Source organism: Oryzias melastigma, linkage group LG1 (assembly GCF_002922805.2).
Source record: "Oryzias melastigma strain HK-1 linkage group LG1, ASM292280v2, whole genome shotgun sequence".
In the NCBI taxonomy this organism is placed as follows: domain Eukaryota; kingdom Metazoa; phylum Chordata; class Actinopteri; order Beloniformes; family Adrianichthyidae; genus Oryzias; species Oryzias melastigma.
Window position 1 is genome coordinate 11,007,113 of NC_050512.1, and position 13,896 is coordinate 11,021,008.

The window sequence follows — 13,896 nt, forward strand, 5'->3', positions numbered from 1 at the left end:
AAAACAAACTTGACTTTATTTGAATACCTCAGCAACATTATAGCTGCAGATCTGCATATAGAAATGTAACAAACAAGGATGTACATGTTATAAAATACATTTTTTCTATATAAAAAGCCCAATAACAATGTTATTATCTCCCCTTGACATTATTGGTAATCAACGCCACTTTCCTTAAAGCTGTTAAACCGTCAAAAGTTGAATATTTTTATTGTTTACAGTTTTACATGTATGTAATATCTTTCAATGAGAACATATTCTGAGTGTGTTTCTATTCTTAGTATGTTTGCTTGTGTTTTAGTGAGAGGATTATTAATGTTTTGGATCATATTCTGTTTAAAACTTGATTTTTAGTCAATGATGTCAAAATGTTAGTTTTCTTCACTGTCTTGAGTCTATTGTATATTTAGACATTTTACCATTAGCCAACAATGAAACATATACACTGAACAAAAAAATAAATGCAATCTGAGTTTTTGCTCCCATCTTTTATGAGATGAACTTAAAGATGTAAAATATTGTTAAATAAAAAAAAAAATTCTCAAATATTGTTCAAAAATTAGTCTAAATTTGTGCTAGAGAGCAATTCTTAAGGTGGTATGGCAGGTGTGCCATATCAAGATGCTGATTAGACAGCATGATTACTGCACAGGTGTGCTTTAGACTGGTTATTCTGAAAGACCTCTGAAATGTTCAGTTGTACCACAGCACAATGACCCAGCAGTGTGAGACTGCTGCGGACAAAGAGAGGAAAAAGAACAATAAAATAAAATAAAAGAAAAATTAAATAACATTTTGTTTAAAAGTAGGACTTCCTAATTAGCATTTATTTGATTTAAATTGATTACATTTATAAATTCATGGCTGAGGTGGTCATAGATGATGAACTATGTAGGTTTTAACATCCCTGTTGATCTGAAGACATCTTGTTTGCTCAATGCTACCTCCAGAATGCACAGATTTTATATACAAAGCAAAACTTTGGTAGAAAAAATAGATAAAATTCATATTTATTATAACAAAAAAAAGAAAAAAAAAGAAAAACAGACGCCTGGATGCAAATCCAAATTTCTTAAAGACTAAAGTAAGACTATGCAGCTCCTTTAAGGTTTTGAGTTGTAGAAATGAGCCCAAATGGCTCTTTTACTGTTGAAGGTTGCCGACCCCTGGTCTAAACAAACAAGAATAAGTTGATACAGCAACACTAAAACTACAGATTGTGTCTTACTGTAGAAAACAGAGTCTCAGTGGGAATGGAGACGCATCGGAAGCTGTCCTCAAGGGAGGGGGAAGAGTTAGCGGTCAGACAATAATCCACAAACAGGTAGTGTTTAGAACAAAAACAGAATTGATTTCCTTCACACCAAAAGTGAACAGCAACCTAAATATAAAAAGGTCCATAATTCACAAAACCATAAAACAGATAATATAAAATGTAAATGGGGGAAAACAACGCGATCCATAACAGTGATTAACTTCAGTTATGGAAATGTATTAATCTGAGGAACAGATCTTCATAACAAACTATAGTGAGTAGATATTTATGTGGAGGTGAACTGGTGAGACACATGATTACAGGGGAGGGAAATAAAGGTGTGATCTGACTCACAAACATCATTTTTTGTGCTAAATATTAACCCTGTAACACCTGAGGTGTCACAAATGACACTTAAACGCAAAATCTTTGACATACTTAGATTTTCAATAGTTACCCCATCAATGAAATTAAGGTAGATTCTGAAGGAGAAAGGTGCCGCCGCCCCTTGTCAAAGTGATCGACTGTTCGTGAGCACATAGTAAGAAAGTGTGTCACTTTACAGCCAAAGACGCTGTGGTTTTTAAAAAAAAAAAAATTAGCGCTTCTAGGGTTAGAAGAGCACTAAAGAGAATGGCAGAAATTCTATATTTTTTTAAATAAGCATCTTTTTCATTTCTTGAGCAGCACATCATTTACATAAGCAGAGGAATGCTGTCAGCAAATCCATTACAGGTATTAAGAAAAGCAGCATCACATCATTAACGGCTCATTTTAAAAACACTCTCACTTCCACCACAGAAAGCCGTAATCCCAATCATCTTAATACGGTGGCAGATTGCTCTCATTTTGGAGCAGCTAACAGGGATGTTTGCAATCAGTGTGAACACTCGGCCTACCTGTGGCGGTGCCGGGATGGCAGCTAATGGCGGCGAGCGGACAGGCTGCTGGGGATTGATAAGCATTTCTCATTACTGAACTCCATTCACGTAGACCACCGCCACATGTGTGTAATAAACAACTACGCACAGTCTGTCCGAGAAATAGATGTCCTTCAAAATATATGCTGCATTCCAAACAATAGAGAGAAAATAAATAATTGATTTGTGAACCAGTTTTATTATACATGTGTACAGCAAAAGCCAAGGCATATGGAAATGTTATAACCTGGCACATGTCTTGAGGGCATTGAGAAAATAATAACACTGCTGGCCGTCATTGCACAATAGTTTGGAGGAAATTCAAATTCTTTTGTTTCAGAGCAGACACACTGGATTAATGCAGTTATCAGGGAAGTACCACATGCAGAGCTGTCGAGTCAGACGTGATTCACTCTCTAAGAGTTGTGAGGAGCTAAAAAAATTAAGTCGTATGAGAACCAAATTTATCGTTTTAGACAGCAACTTAATTTAATTAAAAATGAAAAAGAAAACATGTCATAAGAAAAGCAAAAATCTGAACTTAAATCTGACCACAAAGAGTCGTAAAAATAATAAAAACCAGGAGAGGAACGAGGCGAAAATCCATCAACACCAGTCTGGTGTGAACATTGTGGGAATAGAAATTGAGAGCGCCCTGCAATGACTGACTACCCATCCAGGGGGTAACCTGGATAGGCTCCAGCAACCTTGTGACCCCAGAAGATGGAGGGATGGATCTAACCACTAAATAAATCATTGCCACTCCACATTGACTCTGAAGGACAATAGGTTTTGACTCTCCAAATGGGTCATACAAAAAAATGATGCCTCTGTCCTCGTCTCCTACTATCATGGGTTGTATGGGGGGTTAAATCCGGAAATGGTTCTGAAGTATGGCAGGAACTCTCCCCTCTGTGGATGGGTCAAATGCGCTGTAAAAATTGAATACTTTCAGGTCTGTAACATGAAAAAGACAACTGGAAAAATGAACTTATAAGACAGTAGTTCAGTGATTTAATATTTAAATAAATAAATTATTTCAAAACATGACAAAAATGTGAATTTATATTGTTAAATTTTTTGAATTAATATAAGCAGCGTTTAAAAAGAAAGACAGATAATTTAAATGAAAACTAAAATATTGAGCGTTGATCACTAAAAGTTGATACATTTACATAATAGAATCACAGACTTGGTGAAACTTTGGCTAAAATTGTCTGAAGTCTTTCTTATTGTTTCAAATCAGTATTTGTGTAGAGATCCAAATATTCAGATTATTTCTCTCTTTTTTTAAGCAATTAGATAAGTCTTCAAAAAGGTATGATTACATCTCTAATAACTAATTAAACTCTTGAAAATATTGTTGGCCAATAGGAGGGTCTGGAGCTCAAAGAGAAACCCAGCACATGCACGGGGAAAATGTGCAAACTCCAGAAAAAAAAAATAAATAAATTAAGCTCCAATTTTCTGCTGCATGTGAATTGAAAATTGCTGAAAAAAATGGAATCACCTTCAACTTATTTTAAATATATTGAGAGGGCAGATATGTACATTGTTTAAGGGGTTCATAGTACAGCAGTGTTTGAAGCCCTGCTTAGAATATGAGTGAGAGCTTCAGAACTGCCACTAGAACTGCCACTGTCTCTCTTTGGAGCAAAGATTTAGGCTGCCCTCATAATCTCACAGATTTGTTTTGAACAAACATGCCAAGTGGATAAGAGGCAAAGAGGATTTCTGTTAACTAATCAGTGACTCTGAAGGTTTTAGAGGCACTGATTCTTGATAAATACCACCTCATAATAACAAATCTTTCTTTTAGAACACCCTCATCTGTGTGCCTCTATGTTGATCACCATTTGGCACATCCAGACAGAGGTTGCTACAGTGAACCAGCTTCCACTAAACTTCCACTGAATTGCACATGTGGTATAGGAGAGATTTTTATGGCACAACCCTGTATTTTATCTGAGCTGGGGACCAGCACAGGTAGACCCAAACTAGGACCCTTTTATGGCTCCATAGTTGCATGAAGGGTCTACTTTTAAGAACGAGGGAAAAAATAAATGTAAAAACATCAAAGGAAGAGGAACCAATAGTTGCTGGTCCAAAAGCTTGGACCATTTAACTAAAAAAAAAAGTTAACTCTTTTTTTTAATTAAATGTTTAACTCAAAAAAGACATTCAACAGGACCTCTTTCAAGCTCCTTGGTGAGATCAGCCTTGCGGTTTTGTTATAAAAAAATCCGTATAAAACGGAGATTTGGTTACTTTGCAGATAACGCACTGTGAGGAAAGCTCCAGTCAAAATGCTAAAGACGAAGCGTGTCAAAGTTCTGCTGTTCTGTACAGACGATGATTCTAATTCATTGATCTGATTGATCAGAGTTTGGTGCATTATGGTCTGAAAAAAGACACATTTACCAAAAGAAAAACGCCATGAATTAGATGAGATACAGTAGCTTATTAATATTTGTATTTTACCATCTACTAACAAAAAAGGTGTATCAATATTCAGATATGGTCTTTTACTACATCATAATCTTTAAAAAAAAAGGGAAATATTGTCTGTCTTGGGATATATTGGGATATGTTTCATATGTATCGTGATCTGTATCGTAATACACATCCTACTACCTACTAAACATCCTAATGATTCAAAGGAAGAACTGAGTGAAAGTCGACCATCTATCCCTAAGAGATACAGATCCCAGACTGGACAATCTTTGTGTCCTTGAGCGTAACACTTAACCTCAAATTGCTTCCAGTGTTCAAAATAGCTAAACAGCTTCTGCTAAATCCCCCATTAGAAAGGTTTCCAGCATTATGTAAGTAATAATGATTCTCAACCATGATATAGGCTGCAGAAATATAAATACTATTGTTGAAAAAGCAATGATAGACTTGAAGTGCTGGAGAAAAAACATGCAGGAAGCTCTCACCACACTGTCTTTCTTTGCTTCTCGAGCAGGAAAAGTTGTCTCTTTTTCTGCATTCTGTTTCTGTCATAAGGGGATTCTGTTACTTCAACCTAACTGCTTTTTGGATGTGGTGAGTCAAATGAGACCCCGGAGAGCAGTACTTAGCTGCTTATAAAGGTCAGATACGTAGGCACACCTATGGTTGCTAATCCCGACCCCAGGGATTGTGAGCGCATGTGTCTGTGGATGTAATTGTTTCACAGGCCTGTGACATTTAAACCTGAATGAGCGTACAATCCTGTTTGGCAGACCGGGGAGTTTGTGATGTATGCAATTGACTAGAAAATCAGTTCGCTCCGGAGCCCAGAGGTTTAATTAAACATGGCCTTGAGGGCAATTATAACATTAGAGGCTTTTTTTTCCTCATTTTGACAATATCGCCTATTTTATGGACTTTTTTTTTTAATTAGATAAAAAACACACAAAAAAGCTCTAAATGTGGCTTATTTCACAGAAATGTCTTTGTGATTTTAAAAGGCATCACCACCATTGGAACAAATAAACATGATTTCCTCTCTTAAAATGTGCTGTCAACATGATCATTTGCCTGGCTGCAGACACATTATTACCAGGTGTCAGTGTGTTAGCCATTATCCGAGCTAGTTATGCCGTCTAATTGGTATTTCCCTAATAAATCCCTGTTTTTGCTTGGCATCATCAGGGCTGCAGGCTTGGCAGTAGACCTCAGTGACTGAGCCACCTGAGAGCCACACAATTTGTGAGTCTTAGCACAAAATGGTGCAGATAATGACGGGCAGGTCAGTTACAGTTCAGCCTGAAAAAAAGGAGCAAAAAATGGTTTCAGAAATCCATTAAAGCGTGTGTGTGTTCCACAAAACATGGAGTATGTGGGCATGACTAATTAAACCATCGTCGTCTCTTTAAAATGTGTTTTTCTCTAAAAGTGACATTAGGTCGACTCCTAAGGTCTGTAATTTAGATGATCTGGTTGTAACTGTTTTGTTTTTAAATACAATTGTATCCACCTACTATCACCATTTCTATGTTTTCTTTTATTAAACTATTGTCGTCCTCTTGTACACTAAAACACTAATATAAATATTTTACAGTAGATTCTAAACTATTTTAACAGTTTTGAGCTTTTTTTTGGTATATTTTAATAATTTTTTTAAAGATATTTACAGTTTTAGTTACTTTGGTGAATCCTGAACATTTTCCCATTAAATAAAGGGTTATTCAGTCTAAAATTCTGAAATAAATGATTATTTTCAAGACTACAAAGCCTTAAAGTACATCAGTCATACGTTGATTTTCCAATGTTTCTTCCTTTCAGACAAAAATTGATATAGATGATAACAAAATAATTTGGGAAATGCAATAAAGTAGATATTCAAATTCGGAGAGAAATGATTTGAAAGATTCACAAATCTTCTATAAAGCCTAAAAGTAAGTAAAGACAGGTTTTATCTCCATCTTGTGGCTTAAACATAAATTACAATTAAGGGTGAATGGAGTTAATAGCTTTTTACATATTAGAAGTGAAGATTTTTTTTTTTAAATTAGCACAAAAAAATATGGTCAATAAGCAAGTTCTTACCCAGCTATTCTGCAAAACTATGGAGTCTGTTATGACAAAAAGTAAAAAGACTGTCTTGAAGGAGAAATATCCCTATTAGGAACGTTTTTTTTAATAGGAAAATAACATCTCAATAAAGTTTTTTTTCTTAAAATAAGAATTCTTTATAAGACCATTTATCCTATTAGCAGATTTTTTCCTAGTTTAAAGAAAATAATTCAAATGTTAAGAATGTTGAACTTATCTTTACAGGGCCTGTTATTCCGGTTTATATACTAGTTTGTTTATTGCAAACAAAAAAAGTAAGGCAGTTGAAATCCTATGAATCTGAAAGCGCTGAGGTTGGAATAAACCAGTTTTCTGGACACAAACAGAATTTCTGAACATGGAAATCCATTGAGGACAGTAAACTAAATAAACTTTTTTTGAACAATTCTCTTCTTTTTTTCAGACTTCCCACAGTATTAGTTTAGCTAACCTTATCCTGTATTTTAAAATCTTAAAAATGCATCAATTATAAAAATAACATTTTATTGTAGTTTTAATCAAATCTAATTAAAAAAAAAACAATGAATAGACAAAATAATAAATGATTTGTACTCAGTGGTTTCTTTAATTTAGGAAGTTGTTTGGAAAATAACACAAAAGCACAGATATCAAAGATGACCCGAGTCTCACAATGGCTTCCATTCAGTATTATTCAAACTGATCCCTGATTGTGTCTTGAGGGTCAACATCTAAACTGAGAAGATCCCATTTTCTCCAAAGGTAAAAACATGAAATTAGAAACACACTGAATGAATTAAAACAGGCGTGAGAAACACAGCGCTGCAAAGTGTTACTATATATACAGTTCATTCTAAACAGCTGCACCTGAAATAGAGCGGAGGCCGGATCCCGGTTTAGTCTACAAGTGTTTATGGATGTTAAAAAAATGAGATGGAGACCCTTCTAAGTCTTTTTACTCCTAGTACTTAGAGATACCAAGTTATAAGTCTGTTTCAAATCAAATCACTATAATAACAGTTAACATCTTAACAAGAGTGTTGGCTTCTCATTTGCCTCCGTTTTCAGCCTCTTCGTTGTTCTGCGACACATTTTTGTCCTCCGTTTCTGTTGACTCCTCCTCCTCCTCCTCCTCCACCTCCTGCTCCTTCACCACCACCACCTCCTCCTCCTCCTTCACCTCCTCCGCCTGCTCCTCCTGCTCAGTCGTGTCTGTAATGGGCTTTGCTGCGTTGGGCTTAGCTTCCTCTTCTTTCACTACTTCCTGAACGTTGTACTTTCTGTAAAGTGTATAGTCTTTTACTACACTGATACAACACACAGCTTTGATGACCTCCACAATGATGGTCAGTTCAGGGTTGGTCAAATCCACTTTGTTTTTCGGGTTCAGCTTTCCCACAATGCCTGTAGAGTTAAAAAATATATATATTTAATAACAGGAAAAGATGAGGTTTATGCAGTAATCTAAAAGAAGTGGTACTCATAAATACAGATGCACAAAAGTATTGGTACAATACGTCTCTGCAGGCATGAAGAATGCTGCAAATATTTCTCGTTGGAGAAAACATTAGTACTTCACAATGATGTCCAACCACCCAAACCAAGACGGGATTTTACTGCTAAAGGAACCAGATTCCCGTCAGTAAAACGCTGAGGGACATTCTTGATTGATTTACAAATGTCAATAAAACGAGAATTATTTATTTTCAAGCATCGCAGCTCAAGGTGCTTTACAATTAAAATCAAGCAGACAACAAAATATTTTTAACACTTCTTTTTTAAATAAAGTGAGCTGTCATGAAGGCAAATTTAAAGCCTTCAGTGAATTAAATAGAGTTTATTTGGAACTGAAATGTCTTTTTGTTTTGCTTACTGTTGATTTGGTTTTTGGTAAATCTTGGAGTTTAGTATTGTGTAGTTTTGTGGGTTATGACGACTACATGTTACTCTCCTTAACAAAAAAAAACAAAATCTAATTACACATATTTGAACACCCACTCCAATGAAAACAGTGATTTTAACATGTTCTTGTGTTGTTCCTCTGATGATGGAGGATATATATATATATATATATATATATATATATATATATATATATATATAGAAAATTAAGATTAAAAATGTATTTCCGAGTATTGCTTTTTTCAAATTGTTGTGAATCAGGAGCACATAAAATATGCTGTTTAAAAAAGCTTGTAATAGTAGCATAAGTGGCAGCCACAAGCTCCGTGCTCCGCTTGATGGATCCCCTTGTAGATGACTAGATCCATACGCATCTTTGTTTTCCTCATCTGTTTTCCTCATCAAAACTGTACAGCTGGATAGGTCCAATAGTCTGTGCACCTCTAATGTTAGCTTGGGGGTGTAATCTAGAGCATGTGAAAATACGGCTCCATGCCAACAGCCCCGCCCACAACTCAGGTGAATTTCTAATGAACTCCTACCGCTCTGCAGAAACTATGTCCTAGAAAACGACACAGGTTTTTAGATTTTGGCTAAAACTGTCCTAATCATAATAATAATAAAAATAAAACACTGGGAATGTTTTTAAAATAGATCAAAAGATGATTGGAGTGGGACTTTGGTTAAAAAAAAAAACAAAAAAAAAAAACAGCACGTCAGCTAATCCAGTATCATACCTAATGGAGTTTTACTCAGATCTCTGGGGTGTGTTAGGACAGTAAAGAATAGAAGCTTATTGTTGGCAGATAGTTTTTGGTCTTCTTCTTATTAATACCACACATAAATACCAGCAGAGCTGAGTGTGTGCCCACCCATTGACATTGGGTTTTTTCTGATGCTCCCGTTTCCTCGTCTGATCTCACAGGTGCTGCCAATTAGGAGCTAATTAGCCTCCTGATTGGCAGCACCTGTGAGGATGGGCCCAGAGAGAAAACGAGAGGTGCTCCGTTAACAAAGTGAGCGGTAACGGTGTGAGGGCTCCCACAGTGGACAAACTCATCTTCATCGGATCATTGAACATCACTACAGGTCTACCTGCGATGGATTTGATGATTTCATCTCTCTTGTTGTGGCTGCTGTTGCGAGCCTTGAAAGCAATTTTGTAAGTTGCACAGTTGGGGGTTTTGAACCATGGCTCCAAGAATGTGGTGAGGTATTTCACCATGTCTTCCTGGAAGGCTTTGCATGTTCCAGTGACCTATGGGGGGTAAAAAGTCAGGATAAGGCATTTTGGAACGACTGAAAAAGGCAAAAAAAAAATGAGTGGCAAAAATTATGGACAAAAGAGTGGATGTGGTTAGAACAAAATATAACAATTGAGAGCATTCATCTTCTTTCTTAAATTAGGTGTCGGAAAGAAAAATCAAGCAGTTTATAATTAATTTTATTTTTTTTTTAAATACTATTTGGTAATCAAATTAATAAAGTGGGAAGACAAAGTGTTACTTAAAGAGCCGTTTGGGCCCAAGTTCTCTGGATGAAAAATCAGAACAAGCCACCATGCCTGACTTCACTGTTAAGAAAAATAAAACACTATTTTATAGACAATTTTGCAATTTATTTTTCAAAATATTTTATTGAATATTTATTTACTAAAACAGATATTTTTCCTAACATACTAAGTTAAGCATTTTGTACTTTTGACAACAACACATATACATTCCTTAAAAAATATATGCAACCCTTGTTAAATTAGTTTCCTGCTTGAGCATGTGAATATGAATTTAAAATATTTCTCTCAACTCAACAGAAATTAAACTAGTTTGTTAAGAAAACACTATGAAAACTTATTTAAATGACAACATACTACATAAAGCTGCTAAAACAATCAAATAAGAACAGTGATGCTTACAGGCAGCATTCGGAGGATGACCCGGGACTTCTTTTTCTTGCTGGTGTGCAGGTCCGTCAGAATCTGATGAATGAGTTTTTCAGGTTCTGCAACAGAGAAAGTCACGGGGAAGAAAGTCACAGAGGCAAAGAAAAACCTAAAACTACAACAGAAAACTATTTGACATTCAGAGGTAATCCTTACCCATATTTTGAGTTTTGATGAAGATGACATTGTTGGCTCCACTTTCAATCGCCTGGAAACGTCTCTCTTGTTTAGTGTTGCATGCTTGCAGCTGTGCAACTTCCTTCTTGAGTGCAACATCCACATCCTCTTCTTCACTGCTGCCTCCGTTTGCATCTGGTAGCTAAGATGGTACATTTCTTATTGCCACATGTTGTTTAAAAAATACCCATTCATTGATTTCAATTGACTTTTACATTGTCGACCATTCAACAATAAACCAAATAACATTTTATATCTCTGTTTTTGGAGAACTCTCAAAAAAAGAAAAAAAATAGAATAGGTTCTGCAAATTCTACATATCTCCTATTTTCAATTGAGTAAAAAGCAATCTCAAAATCTTATGAAAACTCAATAAACCATCATGGGAAGTGTGAAATAGAAATCCAGGTCAAAATATGTTTGGAAAACTGACATCACATTACTTAGGCCACCTTCAACTCCTCATACCATAACTTAATGCATTAAAATGTCAAAGTTGTATTGGAGCAAGACTGAATTTGATGAGGATTTAGGGGGACATCCTTCAAAAAGACAGTGTAAAAAACTCTTGTCTCCTGTTAATGTTAAAATTTCCTGCTGAACTCAAAAATATGCAATAAATCAGTTTGGAAAGCAAACATTTTAGGAATGTTGTACAAATGCATTGATATAGAGGGAGCAACACTGGATGGGTAAAGTTCCAGTGTGTTTGAAATAGTTTAACCTGACTCCACACAAAAGTTTTAATGTGGCCAATTTCAATTCGTATCTTTAGTAAATTTAAGGGTGTTTTCAGACTGGAAAAGTCTGTTGGTCCAAATCGAGTCCTGAACCTTGCATTTGGTCTGTATTCAGACTACCTTCAACCGGACATTTCTGTTTCAAACCAAAGCTTGTAAACCAAATCACATGATTGAAGACCTCTTCAGTCATTGGCTAGGAATTATGAGGGTGAGAGCAAAGCAACGAGAGGCAGAAATGATGGAAGTCTAAATCTTTGCAATCCTCGTGATAGTTCACTTATTCAAACTTTATATTTTACTGATCGATTTTGAATGTATGTATCAACGTCAGGTACCACACTTTTTGTTTGATACTTTGGTACGGCGGAGGCATGCTGCAGGGCGATTACTGAGGAGGCGACAGCTATGAGCATACGCTGATAAATGTTTATGACGTATAGAATTTCGGAAAAACATTGTGAGAAGCAATGTTTGTCACGGTAAAAGCCTGCATTTATCTGACCACATTTCCATGAGTTGCTGCTGTCTCCTTGTTGGCCCAGATTTGTCTGTGGCACTCTAATTGCATCACGTAAAGCCCGGCTAAGGTGGCCGTTTGGTCTAGTTGTTCCACACAGAGCGCGGAGCCTATTCAGACTGAGGAAGCAAAGCCAACTGGAGCTCAGTCTGATTGGAAACTAACAGAGATCACCTTGAAAGATGGCAGTTCCTGGTCCAGGACAAGGGTCCACTTGGGTGTATTCAGACTGAAAATTTGTTCCGGATTATCAGGGGAAGCAAACTGGTTCACTTTAAGTGGGCCAAATGTGTCTAGTCTGAATACACTGTAAAACACCTAAGTCCTAGTGCAGCAATAGGCAACTCCAGACCGTTCTCTGCTCTGGAATGTTCTGACTAGCTGGACACACCTGAACCACTTAATCAGTCATGAGTAGGGCTCGGATGTCTGGAATTCATGCAAACACTGTGGCCCTCGAGGTCTGGAGTGGCCTATCCCTCTCTTAGTTCATAATTCAGTTGCTGGACTTAAAAAAAAAAAACAAATAAAAAAATAAATAAATAAATAAAAAATCAGAATAATTTAAACTAAAGTTACTTTCTTTTTTTTGTAACCTATCAGTTTGGTATTTTCATATTAGCCTTCCACCAATAATTTCACCATCTTTCAATTTTTGAGCGTTCATACCCCAAACATGACAACAAACGATGTAGTGGCAGACACTGGTGCAAAAGTATGGAACTAGAGTTCCTCTATGTCACATCAAAAATCCAAATTATTTTAAAATTCTGTCTTGGGCCACACTTATTGCTTCTTTATGAATTGCAGTAAAATGTTCCCTCACTACATCATGGTTCACCTTTTGCAGTCTTGCTGTTTTGTGGATTTTTTTCCAGATAAATTTGCAGGTTTTTAAACAACTTATTGTTTTGCTTGCCCCGTGTTCTGATTGGCTGTTGACCTTGTCAATCAATCTCCTTCTGCCATGTCTCTTGTACAGAATGCATTCACTTATCCACATTTATATAAATCTATGACAGTGTGCAGATCTTTGTTTTCATGCTATAATTCTGGACTTTTTTTTTTAACAAAAATTTGAACTTTGAGAATTAAACATGAGACGTGTGAAAATGTTCATATCTGTCTTGGAAAAGTGTAGAAAATATGCAGTGAGGAGGTTTACAGCCTTAAAATACATCCAATCATACTTTATTTGATGTCTTTAAAAGAAAAAAGAAAAAAAAAGAGTATCTGCTGATTGAAGTTTCCCAATGTCCCTGACATTTTCGCCATCTTTAAGGGATTAGCCCCCCTGTTTTAAAATCCTAGAGACGCCTCTGCTCTTCAACTCAAATCCCGAAAATAATAATAATTTTAAAAACCCTTCAATCATTTATGACAAACAAACTCTACTGATTCCCTCCATTTGAGTCCCCTCCATAAGTTATCAGGAGCAGGCTCACCTTCTCCGGCCCGTAGAGCTTCTCGGCGTATTCATTGAGCAGGTCCAAGGCCTCCGCGGTGCACTTTCTCTGGTTCATGTTGCAGGTGATGAGGATCCCCTGCATGCCCACCTCCAGCTCCCGGGAGCCCTTCCACCGCTTGCTGTTGCTGTGGCCGGCCACAAAGCGCTTCTTGCTGCGCTTCCTGGAGTCGTTCGGCGCGGCCGACATGTTAACTACAAGCTTTCGACTGAAACTGAGAGTTTACGCTGCCGGCTGTCTTCCCGGGAAACGCTGGTCCTTCGCCAAATTCAAAACACCAAGCCGGGATTTCAAAATGAATAAGTTAAACCTGTGCAATAAAAATAAAAACTGTGAAAATGATATGTTTGTGCGCCTTGGTGCCCTCACGTGCGCTCAAGGAAAGACGTCTCAGTCACAACATTGTGCGTTAGTTATCCTATACGGCGAGTCGGGAAGGACAAAATTAGGTGGCCA

General features: G+C 36.6%; 2 protein-coding genes across 2 annotated transcripts in view; one reads left to right on the plus strand and one right to left on the minus strand.

Annotated features, from left to right (window-relative positions):
• Positions 1-13,896, plus strand: part of LOC112137207 (RNA exonuclease 5) — a 40,977-nt gene that overhangs the window by 13,538 nt on the left and 13,543 nt on the right. The gene's annotated exons all lie outside the window — the stretch shown is intronic.
• Positions 7,281-13,891, minus strand: thumpd1 (THUMP domain containing 1). The gene is made up of 5 exons (XM_024259386.2): positions 13,420-13,891; positions 10,694-10,856; positions 10,511-10,596; positions 9,694-9,856; positions 7,281-8,100 (listed from the first exon to the last, which is right to left on the minus strand). The coding sequence occupies exons 1-5, from the start codon at positions 13,627-13,629 to the stop codon at positions 7,745-7,747; spliced, it is 978 nt and encodes a 325-aa protein (XP_024115154.1). The 5' UTR covers positions 13,630-13,891; the 3' UTR covers positions 7,281-7,744.

Excerpts from the sequence above, each read along its gene's own strand:
- thumpd1 (XM_024259386.2), bottom strand. The coding sequence starts at position 13,629 with ATGTCGGCCGCGCCGAACGACTCCAGGAAGCGCAGCAAGAAGCGCTTT. Across the intron at positions 9,857-10,510 it reads TCATCCTCCGAATGCTGCCT|GTCACTGGAACATGCAAAGC; the intron begins GTAAGCATCACT and ends TACCCCCCATAG. Across the intron at positions 8,101-9,693 it reads AATCATCAAATCCATCGCAG|GCATTGTGGGAAAGCTGAAC; the intron begins GTAGACCTGTAG and ends TTAACTCTACAG.